This window comes from Podarcis filfolensis (genome assembly GCF_964270895.1).
Source record: "Podarcis filfolensis genome assembly, chromosome: 7".
Lineage (NCBI taxonomy): Eukaryota > Metazoa > Chordata > Lepidosauria > Squamata > Lacertidae > Podarcis > Podarcis filfolensis.
The window spans coordinates 34,877,615-34,893,753 of NC_139603.1; the positions used below are offsets into that span (position 1 = coordinate 34,877,615).

The window sequence follows — 16,139 nt, forward strand, 5'->3', positions numbered from 1 at the left end:
ACTTACCCGCCCCCACCCCCCACCCCGCCCGGCCTCTGAGTTCGGCGGCCGCCGGTCGTCGCGAGCGCGCACGTGTCCTTCGAGGCGCCTGTGGGGAGCCGTTGCAGTCGTTTTTCCTTTGCGTTCGGTGAGTGGCTGTTATCTGGCGGGCTGGAGTCCGCGGGCGGGTGAACGGTCGGGAGACGGAGTAGTTCAGCAGCGTTAGGAGGGCCGCAAGCTCCCCATCCCTTGGGGTTTGCAGAATCCCACGGAACCTTAAACCGGCCTCTGTTTTCCTTACCCCACTCTTATCTCACAGCCCGTGCCATAGCCCTGGTCAAGACGACGCTACCCTATTTGGCCGCGTTTATGTGTTGCTCTGCGGCTCGAAAACGTGCAGAACGGCTCTCGGAAGGGTCAGAACAATTATTGCATATATATAAAAACCTGAACAGACAGGAGAGCAGCTGGAACATGAGGGAAGAGGACTTGACTAGGAGGATGTAAGATAAAATGGTTTCAAAAGGCCTGGGCATATGATAGGCACTTCACCTAGAAGGAGATCAGGCTCGAAGTCAGGGGAAGGTGTTACAGATCCAGGGCACAAAACACGAAAATGCCCTTATCCCAGGGTAACTGAAGGTTTCTCCTTCAATTTAAGGGCCTCTTAAAAATGATATTGATATTTGGGGTGTATCATATGGTCCTGTCTATCTTTTTGGTTCCATGTCATTTAGAGCAGGCACGTCCAACTCCCAAGAGACTGTGATCTACTCACAGTATTAAAAAACAACTGACAGTGATCTACCCTTTTTTAAAAAAATAGAGATCGCTAGGGGTCCAAAGATCGACCAGGATCAGGATTGACCAGGAACACCCTGTGATCAACCAGTAGATTGCATTCGACCTGTTGGACATACCTGATTTAGAACTTCACATTAACCTTTAATCATGCCCTTGTTTTCTTTTGGCTGATCCCAGCCAGACCCCAAAGTCACCTGTAAGTTCTCTTCCTTCCTTTTGGAGAGAACAATCTGAACTTATTACCAACTGTCATGGACCAGAAGAATTGACCTCCCCCATCAACACATCCCCAATTATGTTACACCATTGACTATGCAGTCTGCTATGGTAGCTTAACCTTGGCTGGAATAACAGGGTAAACTAATTATATAACAATTTGCTTGCCTTACACAAGAATTCACTTCGTGAGTTTACCAGTCAAAATTTAACAAATTGCTGTCTTGAATCAAACTTTTTTTGTAACATTGGGCACACTGAACCTGAACTGTAAATTATTGTCTTGTTCTGTTTTCTCCTACAGGTCTTACACATATTTTGAAAATGTCGTATATGCTTCCACATTTACACAATGGCTGGCAAGTAGACCAGGCCATTCTTTCAGAAGAAGACCGTGTGGTGGTCATTCGTTTTGGGCATGACTGGGATCCAACATGTATGAAAATGGACGAAGTTTTATATAGTATTGCTGAGAAGGTATTTCATTTTTATTGATATTGTATTATATCCATTTAATCCATATTTATATATTAAACCAAAAACATTTATGAGAAAACATGCCAATTATTTCGTTTACATTTTTATCTGAGAAGGAACAACTGAAATGCATGGTTTTTATGTAAAATATTTTTTTCAGTAAAGGTCGCACACATCCAGAGTCATGTGAGTAGGCTTCCTCTTGTATCACGAGACTTTCTCTCTGCCCTCTGTAGCACTCCTGAAACCTGCCTGAGGGTCTTCCAACCCCCTGGAGCACAATTTTGTGGGAGCGGTACAAGGGAGGGGAGCAAAGGAAAGTTCATATTATGCTATAATAATGAATTATATTGGTTCTTGCCAGAATACAAAAGTTACTGACTTTCCTAAACTTGTAATCTTTGTGGTTGCAATGAATGAAATTGAATTGGAATCACAAAAGGAGGCAGAACAAGGCAAAGTTTTTGTATTTCTTCAATGTTATATTGCCATTCGTTTGATTGTTTTATGCAGTTGTGGTCCTTTAATTTTGTTTGTTAACTGTTTCTTACTGTAGAGTAATTGTTTCCAAATCAGCTTTTCTACTGAAAAACTTTACCAGGCTTCCTCAACCTCAGCCCTTCAGATGTTTTGAGACTGCAATTCCCATCATCCCTAACCCCTGGTCCTGCTAGCTAGGGATCATGGGAGTTGTAGGCCTAAAACATTTGGAAGGCTGAGGTTGAGGAAGCTTGTTCTTTACTTATCTGCTGCAGCACTCCTGCATTATTGAAGAAAGTTCTAGGGGTTTGGTTTAACTACCTCATGTAAAGGCCTGGATAAGCCTTTCAGATCTGATTATTGCATCATGTTAATTGAAATTATATCCTAGAATGGAACCCTAATTTTCCCACAGCTTTGTATCAGAGAGGAAGATTGAGAGGGATTTGCAAGCCATAGTTTAGGGTAGACCTAATGCTGATCTTAATATTCATCTAACCTGTTTATCATTAAAAATGATCCCAGAATGGTTTACAATATACAAAATAAATACACCATTCACAATGAAATCATTTTCATAAAACAAAATGCTAAAAATTCTTAATCACTTGCAACAGATTGATAAGTCACTGAGAGCAGGCTACACAACTGTATACCAGTTTAGCAAAAAACCTGGGTGAATAGGTATGATTTTAACTGATGCTGAAAATCTATCGGTTTCAGCACCAGTTGGATCTGGGAAAGGAGGGCATTCCACAGTTTGGGTGCTGATATTAAGAATGCCTTCAAGCCCCCGATAAGCTTCCAGGAACCTCTGCATTATTGGAACATAGTTTGAAAAACAGTGTTCTATACCATTGTAAAGAATTTACCGGTATTTGGATAGGTTTTAGATGAGGAAGGTTTGGCATATATTTTAAAGCAGCAAATATGCTAAAGGTAGTTGCAGAAGTTTTGGGGGCTGAAATAAAATAGGACTCTTTCTGTCACATGAAGGGCACCTTTGGATCTAACCTTATATAAAATTGCATTGCAGAAGTTTTTGTGAAATTGAAAATAATAAAATTCATACATATGCTATTAATAACAGCATAGAATTCAAACAACCCTGTTATGAAAACAACCCTAAAGGCAATCCAATTGCTTGTATTACTGCTTCTGAGCAATAAAAGACAAATTGACTTTAAACTTCAGGGCAAATATAGTAAGTTCATGTACCAAAATTGAGACATAACTATTTAGTATTTTGACATTCTAAAGGAAAATATAGCTAGAAATATTAATAGGTGGGAGAAACATTGTCAAGGAGATGTCAAGGAAAAGGACATAATATTCTTTGGAATACTTTTTATAGATAGTAATATAGTCCTACCTCGGGTTACAGACACTTCAGGTTGCATTTTTTCAGTTTGTGGACCGCTGAAACCCGGAAGTACTGGAACGGGTTACTTCCGGGTTTCAGCAGTCGCGCATGCACAGAAGTGCTAAATCACGCTTTGTGCATGCACAGAAGTGCTGAATCGGAACCCACGCGTGCGCAGACACGCTGCTGCAGGTTGCAAATGTGCATCCCGCACGGATCACGTTTGCAACCCGAGCGTCCACTGTAGTTGAAAAACTAGTAACTTGGCAAGCTTATTGGCACTTAAATTTTACGTGGGGGGAAAAGAACAATGTAACTTTGTATTTGAACATCTCCCTCTGCAGAAATAGCAGATTAAAGAGGGTGATCCTTCCTCATCTTCTTGCTTACAAGTCCTGTTCGGATATCACTGCTGTACAAAGAGTGAGTAATCAGTTGTACTGCATATTTACACTAGAACCATCATGCAAACCTATTGTTATGCTACAGTTATATTCTGCACTGGGAGAAAATTTAGTTGACAGTGAGCACTGAAGTTTCCAGTTTCCATGCTGGTCACTTTCTTAGATAGAATTTCCAGTAAGTGCAGCTTGTTCTTCCACTGTTTATGCTCCTTCTCTGATACACTATGCATAATTTCCAATATAACCATGCAGTTCTGGGGTGTAAAAGTTAACAACAGTGACTTCCTGTCAGGTCCAGCAAAACAAAAACTTTGCCAATATGTGCCGCTAAAGAAAAAGACTTTTAAGAATATTTGTCTGCTTCTGTTCTTATGAGTTGCATATCTGACCCCATCATCACTAAACATTTAAAGCGGTGTCATACTATTTTAAACAGTCATAGATTCCCCCAAAGGACCCTTAGAACTAGTTTGTCAAAGGAGCTGAGAGCTGCTAGACCCCTATTCCCTCACAAAGCTACAATTCCCATAGTCCCTGGGAGATGGATTGATTGTAAAACCATTTTGGAAATTACTGTTTTGTAAGCGGAATGGGGTCTCTCTGTCTCTAGCATTCAAAATAAAAAATGAACTCCTTGGCATAATGAGACATTTTATTTCCTGGTCTTTGAACATTGAAAGTTTGTCATCATGTTTTAGGGTTTTAATACTAACACAAGGGTCAAATATTTTTAAATTTTCAGAATTCTCAATAAGTCTTGTAGGAGGGTTATAAGTGCCTTAAGAAACATATATTCCACTGTATTAAAAATAGATACTTATGCATAGGTTCTTACAGGTTTATGTGTATATTAGTGTGTTGCAAAGGTTTTCAACCTTTTTTGGGTCCACGGCTCCCTTTACCAACAACGTTCTTTCTGTGGCCCCCTGTGAGGCCCAGGAGCCCAGTTATGTCACTCCTTTCCTGCAGAGCTGGCAGCCCCTCACCCCTTTTTGAACCTTTTTGTATCCAGTCCTGGCATCCAATGAAATATGGATGTGTTTACAGGTGTGTGTCTAAAATAGGAGAGGTAAACAGGAACTGAGCAGAAACAGCAAAGTTTCTTGTATTGTGAATTTTTGAAGGGATATTTACTGAGACTTTTTGTGGGTCTTATAGGAGATACTGGTGGGCACACTGTGGCCCACAGGCACCACACTGGCGACCCTGACCTTCTTGTTTTTCCTCCTTCCCAAATCTTTTATATGCTAGTAAAATATGTCTGAAGTGTTAAACTCATTGGCATTTGCAGAACAGTGTGTTTTTTAAAATTAAGCTGTTTCAATCATCACTGCCACAGTATCAGTATGACCTATTGCATTAGGTGGGAGCTGTAAACTAATGAAGATTCTGTGCAAATTAATACTGAACAACTGTAATAGCTTGAGATTTCCTAAAGCTTGCAGAAGAACAATCGTTGAATTCTGGCCGCTACTGGGTATAGTGCAAATGGATTGGACCTGAACATAAATATAAAACCGTATTCTGTGTTTCAGTTCTTGTTATGTGTGTCTTTCGTTTTGAAACAAAATGGGAAACACTTGTATCCTTTGGGAAGCAAATCCCAGTGAGCATGTTTCTCTGTAAACATCAATACAGTGGAACCTCGGGTTGCGAGTATGATCCATGCGGGAGGCACGTTCGCAACCCGCAGCGTTCGCAACCCACAGCGCCACGTCTTTGCACACGTGGGTCGCGATTTGGTGCTTATGTACATGCACAAAGCGTGATTTAGTGCTTCGCATGCACGAGTGCCAAAACCCAGAAGTAACCCGTTCCAGTACTTCCGGGTCCGGCCCGGTGCACAACCCGAAATTGCGTAACCTGAAGTGTCTGTAACCCGAGGTACCACTGTACCGTGAAGCTATTTTGCTTACAGTTAATGTTTTAGAACATAGTATGTTGTAAACACACATTCCTCTCCCATAGGTGAAAAATTTTGCTGTTATTTATCTTGTGGATATCACCGAAGTACCAGACTTCAACAAGATGTATGAACTGTACGATCCCTGTACAGTCATGTTTTTCTTCAGGTATACTATAACTTGTATATTTTCAGGTGATAAGTGTTTTCCAGGCTTTCTCTAATTTTTGACTGAATCTGTTTATTTGTGTCATGTAGTGCAACTAAATAAGCTGCAGAATAGAGTAACTTTATTGATGTCTGTAATACTACAAATTTCTGTTGAATACCACTGGTACAGCACTGGATACAACCCCATTAATCTAATCTAGTTTTAGTATAAAGGAAATATACATTAAAGTAAATCACTCCATCCTGCCCAAATGTAGATGGAGATAGGGAGGCGTATATATTCCAGAACATGGGGGCTACATGAAATACTATGTAACTATAATATATTAATAATATCCTTCCCCATTTTTCTTTCCTTTCTTAAAGAAACAAGCACATAATGATTGATTTAGGCACTGGTAACAACAACAAAATTAACTGGGCAATGGAGGACAAACAAGAGATGATTGACATCATAGAAACAGTTTATAGAGGAGCACGTAAAGGTAGAGGTCTTGTTGTATCACCCAAGGACTACTCAACCAAATACAGATATTGATCATTTTATCATTTTACTACAAGTCTACTTCTGGAGCTTCGTAAACTCAAACTTTGTATAAAGTGTTCTTTCTTGCTTTCGTCTCCATTGTGAATATATTTTTGAATTTATGTAAATATGTTATCTTATTTTTTATGCAAAAAAAATATTACTTGATTTTAGAAATAAAGTATGTCTTTTACACATAAAGTGTTTTGAATCTTACATTTTTCAGAATATTTTTATAAAACTATTATTTTCTGTAGGAATGGATTGAGCTATGTCCAGTTGAAACATAACAAATGCCTCTAGACAGCATAAACCATATTTCATCAGAATATAAAAATACAGTACAGTGGTACCTTGGTACTTGAAGGGCTTGGCTCCTGAATGCCGCAAACCCAGAAGTAAGTGTTCCGGTTTGTGGACGTTTTTTGGAAGCCTAATATCCAACGCGGCTTCCGATTGAGTGCAGGAAGCTTCTGCAGCTAATTGGAAGCCGCACCTTGGTTTCTGAACCATTTTGGGAGTCAAACAGACTCTCAGAACAAATTAAGTTCGAAAACCAAGGTACCACTGTATAAGTCCCACAAGGCACATTTTTTGTGATTGGCTTGGATCCAAATACTGTTCTCCTATCACCAGATGGCTAGGGTTGGTGGACAGGGGGTGTGGAGGTCTGTAGATAGGAGGGATAGGAATGAATTATCCCTCTCGTGTGAGCAAGTAGAAAGTGTCTTACAGAGCAGGAATTTTGGATTCAAGCAATTGTTTAAGGCTCACCTTTAGAATCTGGGAATCTAAAGTGTCATGGATACCAGAAAACATGCATAGCACCAACTGATACAAATCACTGTAATATTAAGTAATCATTGTAATAAGGGAATTCAGTCAGTGTTTTATGTGTTCCACTTTCAGAGCCTAAAGCAGTTCCAGTATAGATTTTTCAAGAAATTTGGAAGGCAGACAGTATCCATTGCTGGCCAAAAAGAAATACATGTCCCAGGATGTCTTTGAAGAAAAAAGGCAACTTTCCTCCCTCCTTTTATTTCCTCCCCTCTTAGCATAATTATGCTATGTTTTTAAAAAGGTAAAGGGACGCGGGTGGTGCTGTGGTCTAAACCACTGAGCCTCTTCGGCTTGATTATTATGAAGTCAGAAGTTCGAATCTGTGCGATGGGGTGAGCTCCCGTTGCTCTGTCCCAGCTTTGCCAAACTAGCAGCTCGAAAGCATACCAGTGGAAATAAATAGGTACCGCTGTGACGGGAAACTAAACAACATTTTCATGCACTCTGGCTTCCGTCACAGTGTTCCGCTGCACCAGAGGTGGTTTAGTCATACTGGCCACATGACCCAGAAAGCTGTCTGGACAAACACCGGCTCCCTCGGCCTGAAGCGAGATGAGCGCCACACCTCATAGTCAAGTTTGACTGGACTTAACTGTCCAGGAGTCCATTACCTTTACTTACTACAGTTTTTACTGAAAGGAGATATATAGGAATTTCCTTCAAAAAGAAATATTTTGTTTGGCCTCTACACACAAATATTTTGTAGAAACGAAACTAAAACACTATAATTCAGCAGTGGCAATTCCTTATTTGTTTCAAAAGTATCCTCTCAGTTAAAAATTTATATTAATAATTTTGGGGCTGCTCAGCCTCAGGGGCCCCTAATTCTGTGCGTATATATAAACCTGCCACTGGTTCCTAGGTTTATTTGTGTAATTCACATAATTAATGGTGTTAGAAGTTGACATAGGCTTGTGTGCTTCTGGGTTACGGTTCTTACATAATTAAGACACCTAATATCTTGAATTTATCCTGAGAATTAAAATCAATTTAGTTCTGGCTGGTCTGTGCTCCAGTGGCATGCAGTGGTCAGAGTTCAAAACATGCAACTCATACTGGTACTAGTCAGCCAATGAGGTGGGGGGAGGGAACATAGGAGAATGCAAACTTCTGAACTTTTTCCCAGTTGTGTTAGTCTTAGTATGGTCTCTTCTCATCTGGTGCTCATAACATTTATCCCTGTATGATCTACCAAGAGGAAAAGTAGGGTTGTTGAGCTTTATTTAGTTTTGCCCAAAGTTGTTGAGCAACAAAACTGGCACAGCGGACAACCCTAGGGAAAGATAAGAACCCGTGGGCAAAAATACAATGGAAACTTACATGAACATAATCTGTGTTTGTTTATATTATGCTGATAAAAATATGAATCACCATGGTCTTCACTGTTACAGTAAACTAGGTTTCAGTGTTCGTTGGGGTGATTCCAATGTTAGACACACAGGTAAACTTAAGTAGTCCACCGATCTCAAGGATGAATAATGACTTTGACTCATGCAAACGTGTTTAAAAGCAAATGATACCTTCATTAGAGAAATAATGAATGCAAGTGACTTTACATGTTCTGCTTGATTTTTCTTCCGCTATAGCCATACAGTTATTCAGTTCCAAGTGTAGGTTTTTTGTCATTTTCATGTCTCCCTCTTCAGTGCTGCACAAAATTAATATTAGCACAAGGCTTGAGTTAAAATTAGGAAAATGAAACCATCAGGCCTGAATTTGGCCTCTAAATAGACTTTCATTATCACATTACACATTTACATATTCTTCTAATTTATAATGAAAAGAATGCCACTGAATGAGTAGACACATTTTTCTGGTGAATTTTTTTGTACTAGAACAATATAATGTCAGAATATTCCTATGACAGAATATTTAGCTATGCTAAACAGGCATCAGGTCCGTATAGTAAAAGCTATGGTTTTCCCAGTAGTGATGTATGGAAGTGAGAGCTGGACCATAAAGAAGGCTGATTGCTGAAGAATTGATGCTTTTGAATTATGGTGCTGGAGGAGACTATTGAGAGTCCCGTGGACTGCAAGAAGATCAAACCTATCCATTCTTAAGGAAATCAGCCCTGAGTGCTCACTGGAAGGACAGATCGTGAAGCTGAGGCTCCAATACTTTGGCCACCTCATGAGAAGAGAAGACTCCCTGGAAAAGACCCTGATGTTGGGAAAGATGGAGGGCACAAGGAGAAGGGGACGACAGAGGACGAGATGGTTGGATAGTGTCTTCGAAGCTACCAGCATGAGTTTGACCAAACTGCGGGAGGCAGTGGAAGACAGAAGTGCCTGGCATGCTCTGGTCCATGGGGTCACGAAGAGTCGGACACGACTAAACGACTAAACAACAAACAGGCATCTGCTATGCCATTCTTCTGCAACATGCTGCATCTACTTTATTTTAGTTTCTCTGAACTATCTGTAACTGCATGTCTTCCCTACACTCAGTTGAGTGTTATCTGTCTTGCAGAAACTCACCTACATTTGCATTGTAATTAAACTACTATGCATTCATACCTTCTTTTCCACACCCAAGCACTTTTGAGTACTCAGTTGTTGAATACACTCTTAAAATAACTGCTTCTCTCATTGGCTTGAGTTAACTTCTACCTCTATTAGCCTGTCCATGCTTTAATATTAGCAGAGGGGGATTTCCCTCACTTTCTGTAATGGCTTTAGGGGTTGCTTGTGCGTAAGTTACCGCTGCTCTGGGCTAGGTTGCCTGGTTAAACCGTTTCTGTCTGGACAGCCATCCACTCCGTGGCTGTTCAGTCACTAGCAGAATCCGTCAGTGGGCGTTTTTTGAACCTCTTCCAGCAAAGAAGTTATTTGATGCCAAGTCGCCGCCTACTTTCCCTGCGCGGAAGTCTTCTGCGCAGGGTGGGTGTGGGCAGCGGAGGACCTGTGCTCTCCTCGCTGGTCTCCTGCGAAGAGTCCTGGAGCCTCCTCTCTGCTTCCCCCATCGGCTCCCCTCTATCCCTGGTGTTGCGCTGATTTTCTTCCCCAGCCGGAGACCTGCCTCTCTCCCTGCTTGGCCCCTCTCCAGCATCGCTGTGGAGCCTCGCCTCCTCCTCTAGTTCCGATGGCAGTTCCCTGACATCCATCTCCCCCCCCAGAACCCCCTCCACCCCCGGCCCGACCTTTGGATCCAACTTCGTCCCTGTCCTCGGCCGACGATGCAGGGAATCCCCGGAAGGAGCTGTCGCCATCCTCAGAGGATTCAAAACCCGCTTCCCACCCGCTCTGATCTCTCCCCGCGGGGTGGGCCTCCCAGTCTGAATCTTCCCTCTCCGATGCTTCTCCTCCCTCCTCTTCAGGGGCAGGAAAACCCTCAAAGTCCTCCTCGTTGTCGGTAGTGCCAAATTGCTCCTCCCAGAAGTTCCCTGCCGTCGATGGTTGTCACTTGCAAGGGAAAATCCAGAGGCAGCAGGTGGAGTTGGTGTTCTAGAGCGAAGCTCTTGCTGAAGAAATTGCAGGAACTGCCTGAATCCAGCAGCCCCTTCACCTTGACTGGGTGCCCATTTGGGAGTTCTAGCACCACTTCTATGGCTATAGCTGCCCTGGGAGGGTCTGGTTGGGGCACTTCTATTGGTTGTTGGCTTGGCTGCTGCCCCCGCTGATTGGCAGCCAAGCTTGGCCGTTTCCCTGGGCCTGATCCATTTCCCCCTTCCCCTCACAGCCAGCAGCTCCCACCATCCCTTGCCAGGCCTTTCTTTGAGGGCAGACCCTGGCAAAATGTCCTGGCCGTTGGCAGAGGAAACACTTCTTGTGGGTTTTCCAATCCTTTCCCTCCCTCTTGCGCCCTTCAGTGGAGTTTGAAACCTCGCACGCGCACGCGCCATCTATTTCCATTGGCTCAGCCGGCTGGGAAGGCTGCCTCGGTATTTCAGGAATGCGGTAGTCATGGCAACGTTCCCCTCTCCCTTCGCTCTTCTCCTGAGCCCGCGCTTCCTGTCTTACGCCAATCGCAAGCACAGCCTTGGTCAGCTGGTCCATCGACTGCGGGCAGGGCGCACGGGAAAGCTCATCCTTGACCGTTGGGGACAACGCCTCCTCAAACAACATCTGAATGGGTTCAGCGTCCAGATCCCACCCAAGCTGGTGGATTAACATCGCAAAGCGCGACCAGTAGTCTCTAACAGATTGGCTCCCCTGCTTGCACCCCATCAACTGCCGTTGAACCACATTTTGCTCCACTTCGCTGGAATACATTGCATTCATTGCCTGAAAAAATTTCCTGACGTCTTTCAAGGCGGCATTTTGCGTTGCCATTAGGGGCCTGATCCATTCCCGTGCCTCATCCTCCAGATGCCCCACAATGTAGGCCACCCTCTCCCCATCATCCGCAAAGTCATCATGCTGCAGTTCCAAAGCGTACTCTATTTCCGTTCGGAACGCGTTGTAGTCCTGGGGCTTCCCCCCAAACTTGTGCACCAGCCCCGGTACCTTCCTTACGATGGGGGTGGGTCTGACCTTGGTATCCTGAGCCCTCCGTTCGTCCAGCCTCGCCGTCAGCAGAGCCACATGCTGTTCTAAATCTCGGTTCCTCTCCACCAGATTCTGCACTCCAGCTGCTCACTCCGTGGCGCCGGCTTCTCCGGTTTGACTCATTATGCTCCCCTGTCTGTCGCTGCGCACAAGCAACTTCAGGGACTGACGGATTGCTGTAATGGCTTTAGGGATTGCTTGTGCGTAAGTTACCGCCGCTCCGGGCTAGGTTGCCTGGTTAAACCGTTTCTGTCTGGACAGCCATCCACTCCGTGGCTGTTCAGTCGCTAGCAGAATCCGTCAGTGGGCGTTTCTTGAACGTCTTCCAGCAAAGAAGTTCTTTGACGCCAAGTCGCCGCCTACTTTCCCTGCGCGGAAGTCTTCTGCGCAGGGTGGGTGTGGGCAGCGGAGGACCTGTGCTCTCCTCGCTGGTCTCCTGCGAAGAGTCCTGGAGCCTCCTCTCTGCTTCCCCCATCGGCCCCCCTCTATCCCTGGTGTTGCGCTGATTTTCTTCCCCAGCCGGAGACCTGCCTCTCTCCCTGCTTGGCCCCTCTCCAGCATCGCTGTGGAGCCTCGCCTCCTCCTCTAGTTCCGATGGCAGTTCCCTGACACTTTCCATTGTTAGGAGATGCTAATTTGGTAATGACATGGAAGAGCCTTCTCTGTGAAGCGCAGTCCTACACTCAGGATTTTTGACATGTACGAGCTAAATAAAATGTACTAGTTTGCTCAGGTACTTTAAATTTTGTTTGTAAAAAATGTATTCATGACTTTAAATTTTTTTAATGAATCATTGATTTAGCCTTCTCTGTTGAGCTATTTGCTGGTCTTTTTAAGAAAGAAAAAGGTTTTGTTTTGAAAAGGATTTTATCAATAAATCTGTATCATTGAAGGGTGGCTATTAATCTTCAACCAATCAGTCAGTCAATCAATCAATCAATCAATCAATCAATCAATCAATGTAATGTATTACTGCAGCCCAAACAAAAAGAACACTGAGAGTGTTTTCGTCTGAACTGGTGTTTCAAAAATATTATACTCACAGACAGATGACTATCAATACCACATTAGTTAACATAACCAGAATCTTACCGTTAGTTCTTCACTGGTGTTTTCTATCCCAGCTTGTGCCATTAGTCCAGTAACATGCTTCTCTAAATCATCTATGCGCTCGCCCATTTCATCTGGTAATAAAAGGTTAAAGAGCATTGTGGTTGTTTTCTTTGTCTTTAGTAATCAAGCAGTGGAAAAACAGATTGCCCTTTCACCAGGTATAGTCTAATGCTCAAAGTGACATGAAACTGAAGGACATGCCAGTCAAGAGTGGTTTTGACTGAGAAAACAGGCTGCAATCCTATATGCATGCTCGGTGAATTCAATGGAACTTACTTCTGTGTAGGCATAAGATTTTTGTTTTAAAGGCATTGGTCAGTATAAATGACGGGTATAGCTTCTCTATGGCCCTTTAATGGCCCTTGGTGGACTGAAGTAATAAATGAGAGCTACTGGGCTCCCTTATGTATTTGCATAAGATTTATTGGATTCCCATCACTGATTACTGTTCCAGGCAATTTGTACAATTTCTTTTTAGCAATTCTTATTACAATATATTTGAATGTATTTTTATCCAACTTTTAGAATCATAAGCAGTATTTTGAAAAAAAAATTGGTAATTATAAATCAAGCAGGTTACATAAATGGCTTCAAAAGTGTGATCAATCGGCAGAATTTGTGATTAGTTTTAGAAAATAAACTGAAAAGGATATTTCTTAGAAGTAATTTGTCCGTCAGTGCTTGAAAGTTTTCCTGTAACTGTTGTAGTAGATTTTCTGCCTGGAAAAAAAGATACGGTTAGCAAAATGTGTTTATGCTGTTGGAAAATGAGTCCATCAATTTGCTGTAATAAAATGGCATAAAAATAGTCGGCTTGGATTTGTACACTGGGATAGGAAATGCTAGCTACATATTAAGGCTGACTAAAGGAAGGTATTGTAAAATGCATGGAAGAAACAAAGGAGAACAGCAATTTTGAACATTGGCAGAGGTTTGCGTAAAGTACCTTCATACAATGGAATATTTTAGGGCTCCACATCCTTTATCTCTCTCACATGAGTCAGATGAGGAATGGAAGAGGGAAAAGGTTGAGTACAGTGAGAAGGAAAGAATCCTGAAAGAAAAAAGTGGGTGTTTTAAACAAGTGCAGATATCTAGTAAAGTAGGAATGGAGGGACCCATGGGTGTAGCCAGGGGGAGCAGCTGCCCCCCTAAATCAAGTAAATAAATAAAAATACTTAACTGACCAATTGCATCGCAGATAACTCGGTTCTGCCCCCCAACACAATGTGTGCCCCCCTAAATTAACCCTGGCTATGCCCATGGCTCAGGGACCAAGGAAAATTGTGGTTTAAAACAACAGTATGGTAGATGTCTAGATAAAGTAAGGATAGAGGGACCCAGAGGAAAAGTAAGATTATGAATGGAAGAGCACAGTCCTATGGTCACTGAGAAACTTTCTTAAGGGATATTGTAGATGCCTCACTATGAATGTGGAGAGAGAATTTTATTCTTGGAGACCTCTTTGTTGTGGCCACAGAGGTTTCAGCTCTGCTGCAGCACCAGTGCTCTGATGCAAGATGGTTCATTCTCTGGGGGAGGGCAGATTGAATGATGCATTGGATCCAAAGTTTCCATTTCCTGGATAGACCATCCAAATTAGAAGAAAACTACACCAGCCCTGGAGCTGGTGTAGGGAATTTGTCCCATGGGACTCAATAGGAGCAAAACTGAAAACCAAATGAAACAAAAAACAAGAACACTGGAATTGTTGGGAAAGAAAACTGAATGACAAGCCCAGTGGGACTCAGACACAGTGCTTCTTCCACCATTAAATCTCCCCACCCATCACACTGAGATTGCTCTGCCAATCTGTTTCAACAACATATTTTTTCTGTGTAACATTTCTGTTTATGTGTGAATGTTACTAATATGCTCAGGGGTGGGGGTAGAAATTATTGCATAAGTGCTTGGCACACCAAGAATTTATATTTGACATGGAAGCTGTAATTATCAATGTGTAATTAAAAAAGAACAATGAAGCTCAAGGATGAATCCATTATGTAACATGCTATTGGGAAATGAGAATCTTGTAAGCAGAGTGTGCAACAACTGTGTATTGTAAAGTTAGTATATATGTACCTGTCAGCATCCTAAAAATAGAAAACATGCCCATATCCAGCTGAGAGAAGATGATTGTATTGTATATACTTTAAAAGTTACATTTACTCTACCAGTTGTGATTAAGATATATAGAATTCAAGTAGGAACACTTCCCCTTGCGGCTTTTGTTACCTATAACAAATATGAATTTCTGTGTATGAACAGTGAAACAATCGGTTGGTGGCTATTAGTACAGCAACCTTTTGTTGATTAATTAGTTAATGCAATATAGCAGTCTCATCAACTAAAAAGCTGCAATGATAAGATTATTGCACTGTTATTAATTTTGAAATGCAATACAAGTCCTCATTCCCTCTGCAGCTCATGTGTACATCAGCTAAGATGAGAACAAACTGTTTCTCCCTTTAAAACCGCTTTGTCTTGTATGCTGACTTGGGCAGACAGACGGGAACCGATTTGACTAAAACTCATTATTAATCGGCTAAGATTTCTTTGTGTGGCACAACCTATATGACACGCCTGTGAAGTATGAAAATGAAACAGGGGCAAGGATTAATTACTAAAATGAAAGTATCGTTTTAAGACTCCTGCACTTATCTGCATACTTCATATTTCTTATCTCCTGGTTAGGACTGTGATGCGAATTAAAAGTATATAGCCTCATTTCCTGGAGGAAAGGCAAAGTTGAAAGTGGTATTAACTACCAAAGTGGCAACATAGGACGTGAAACCTTCAGTTAAGAGGAATAACCGTGTCGTCGTTGTCCCTTTTAAAAGCCTTTCCGTATTTCTGCCCTCTCTGCCTTCAGCTACCTTTTTCTGAGAGGCAAGAACTCCCCCCCCCCTTAATGGACCGCCTTCCCTGCGGCTCCAAGTTGGCGAAATCTTCGACGGCTGGATTTCTCCCTGACCCGCTAGAAGTAGTACCCCATTTTTCCCACGCCCCATTTATTGCCAAAGCAGCGACGAGACCCGTCCCCTCACTCCACGCAGCGACACATTTCGTGAGGGAGGCGCAGCCTTCGAGCTAAAACCCACGCAGCCCCGAGAGGCGCTGCCAAATGCGAGGCAGCGTCCAGCACTCACGAACTGAGAGAGCTCCCTGGCGCTCTGAGGGTCGTTGTCCGCCATCCTGTCCTCCCTCGCTGTGGTGGCGCCGCCGCCGCCTCGTCCCTCGCCTTCCCGCTCTTCCCTCCTCAAACGGCCGCTGTTTGGCAGGCTAGTGGGAGAAGCGGGAGCCGGCGGCGCGCGCCTTCAGCCCCGCGCCTGCGCGGCGACTGGGTAGTGGTGGCCGTTGAGCCTGCCCGCCT

At 43.0% G+C, this 16,139-nt stretch overlaps 2 protein-coding genes and 1 long non-coding RNA gene across 7 annotated transcripts; 2 read left to right on the forward strand and 1 right to left on the reverse strand.

Annotated features, from left to right (window-relative positions):
• The first annotated feature begins 16 nt into the window (after positions 1-16).
• Positions 17-6,524, forward strand: TXNL4A (thioredoxin like 4A). 3 transcript variants are annotated; one of them, XM_083624124.1, is made up of 4 exons: positions 17-127; positions 1,304-1,476; positions 5,692-5,795; positions 6,164-6,524. In XM_083624124.1, the coding sequence occupies exons 2-4, from the start codon at positions 1,324-1,326 to the stop codon at positions 6,333-6,335; spliced, it is 429 nt and encodes a 142-aa protein (XP_083480250.1). In that variant the 5' UTR covers positions 17-127; positions 1,304-1,323; the 3' UTR covers positions 6,336-6,524. The 3 variants fall into 3 exon arrangements, with proteins under 3 accessions (XP_083480250.1, XP_083480251.1, XP_083480252.1); XM_083624125.1 differs by lacking the exon at positions 17-127 and adding an exon at positions 137-482; XM_083624126.1 differs by lacking the exons at positions 17-127; positions 1,304-1,476 and adding an exon at positions 3,666-3,742.
• HSBP1L1 (heat shock factor binding protein 1 like 1) lies at positions 6,244-16,122 on the reverse strand. Of its 3 annotated transcripts, XR_014550664.1 has the most exons (5): positions 15,916-16,115; positions 13,713-13,820; positions 12,746-13,486; positions 8,684-8,811; positions 6,244-8,351 (listed from the first exon to the last, which is right to left on the reverse strand). XR_014550664.1 is itself a non-coding variant. In XM_083624140.1 (4 exons), the coding sequence occupies exons 1-4, from the start codon at positions 15,958-15,960 to the stop codon at positions 8,806-8,808; spliced, it is 222 nt and encodes a 73-aa protein (XP_083480266.1). In that variant the 5' UTR covers positions 15,961-16,120; the 3' UTR covers positions 8,666-8,805. The 3 variants fall into 3 exon arrangements, 1 of the variants encoding a protein (XP_083480266.1); XR_014550665.1 differs by lacking the exon at positions 6,244-8,351 and having other exon boundaries at positions 8,666-8,811; positions 15,916-16,122; XM_083624140.1 differs by lacking the exons at positions 6,244-8,351; positions 13,713-13,820 and having other exon boundaries at positions 8,666-8,811; positions 12,746-12,837; positions 13,408-13,486; positions 15,916-16,120.
• LOC310767180 lies at positions 12,745-13,574 on the forward strand. Its single transcript, XR_014550666.1, has 2 exons — positions 12,745-12,850; positions 13,430-13,574. It is a non-coding gene; the product is annotated as an uncharacterized lncRNA (long non-coding RNA).
• Positions 16,123-16,139: the final 17 nt, after the last annotated feature.

Excerpts from the sequence above, each read along its gene's own strand:
- TXNL4A (XM_083624124.1), top strand. The coding sequence starts at position 1,324 with ATGTCGTATATGCTTCCACATTTACACAATGGCTGGCAAGTAGACCAG. Across the intron at positions 1,477-5,691 it reads TATATAGTATTGCTGAGAAG|GTGAAAAATTTTGCTGTTAT; the intron begins GTATTTCATTTT and ends CCTCTCCCATAG. Across the intron at positions 5,796-6,163 it reads ACAGTCATGTTTTTCTTCAG|AAACAAGCACATAATGATTG; the intron begins GTATACTATAAC and ends CCTTTCTTAAAG.
- HSBP1L1 (XM_083624140.1), bottom strand. The coding sequence starts at position 15,960 with ATGGCGGACAACGACCCTCAGAGCGCCAGGGAGCTCTCTCAGTTC. Across the intron at positions 13,487-15,915 it reads CCAGGGAGCTCTCTCAGTTC|GCAGAAAATCTACTACAACA; the intron begins GTGAGTGCTGGA and ends CTTTTTTTCCAG. Across the intron at positions 12,838-13,407 it reads TCTAAGAAATATCCTTTTCA|ATGAAATGGGCGAGCGCATA; the intron begins GTTTATTTTCTA and ends TTTTATTACCAG.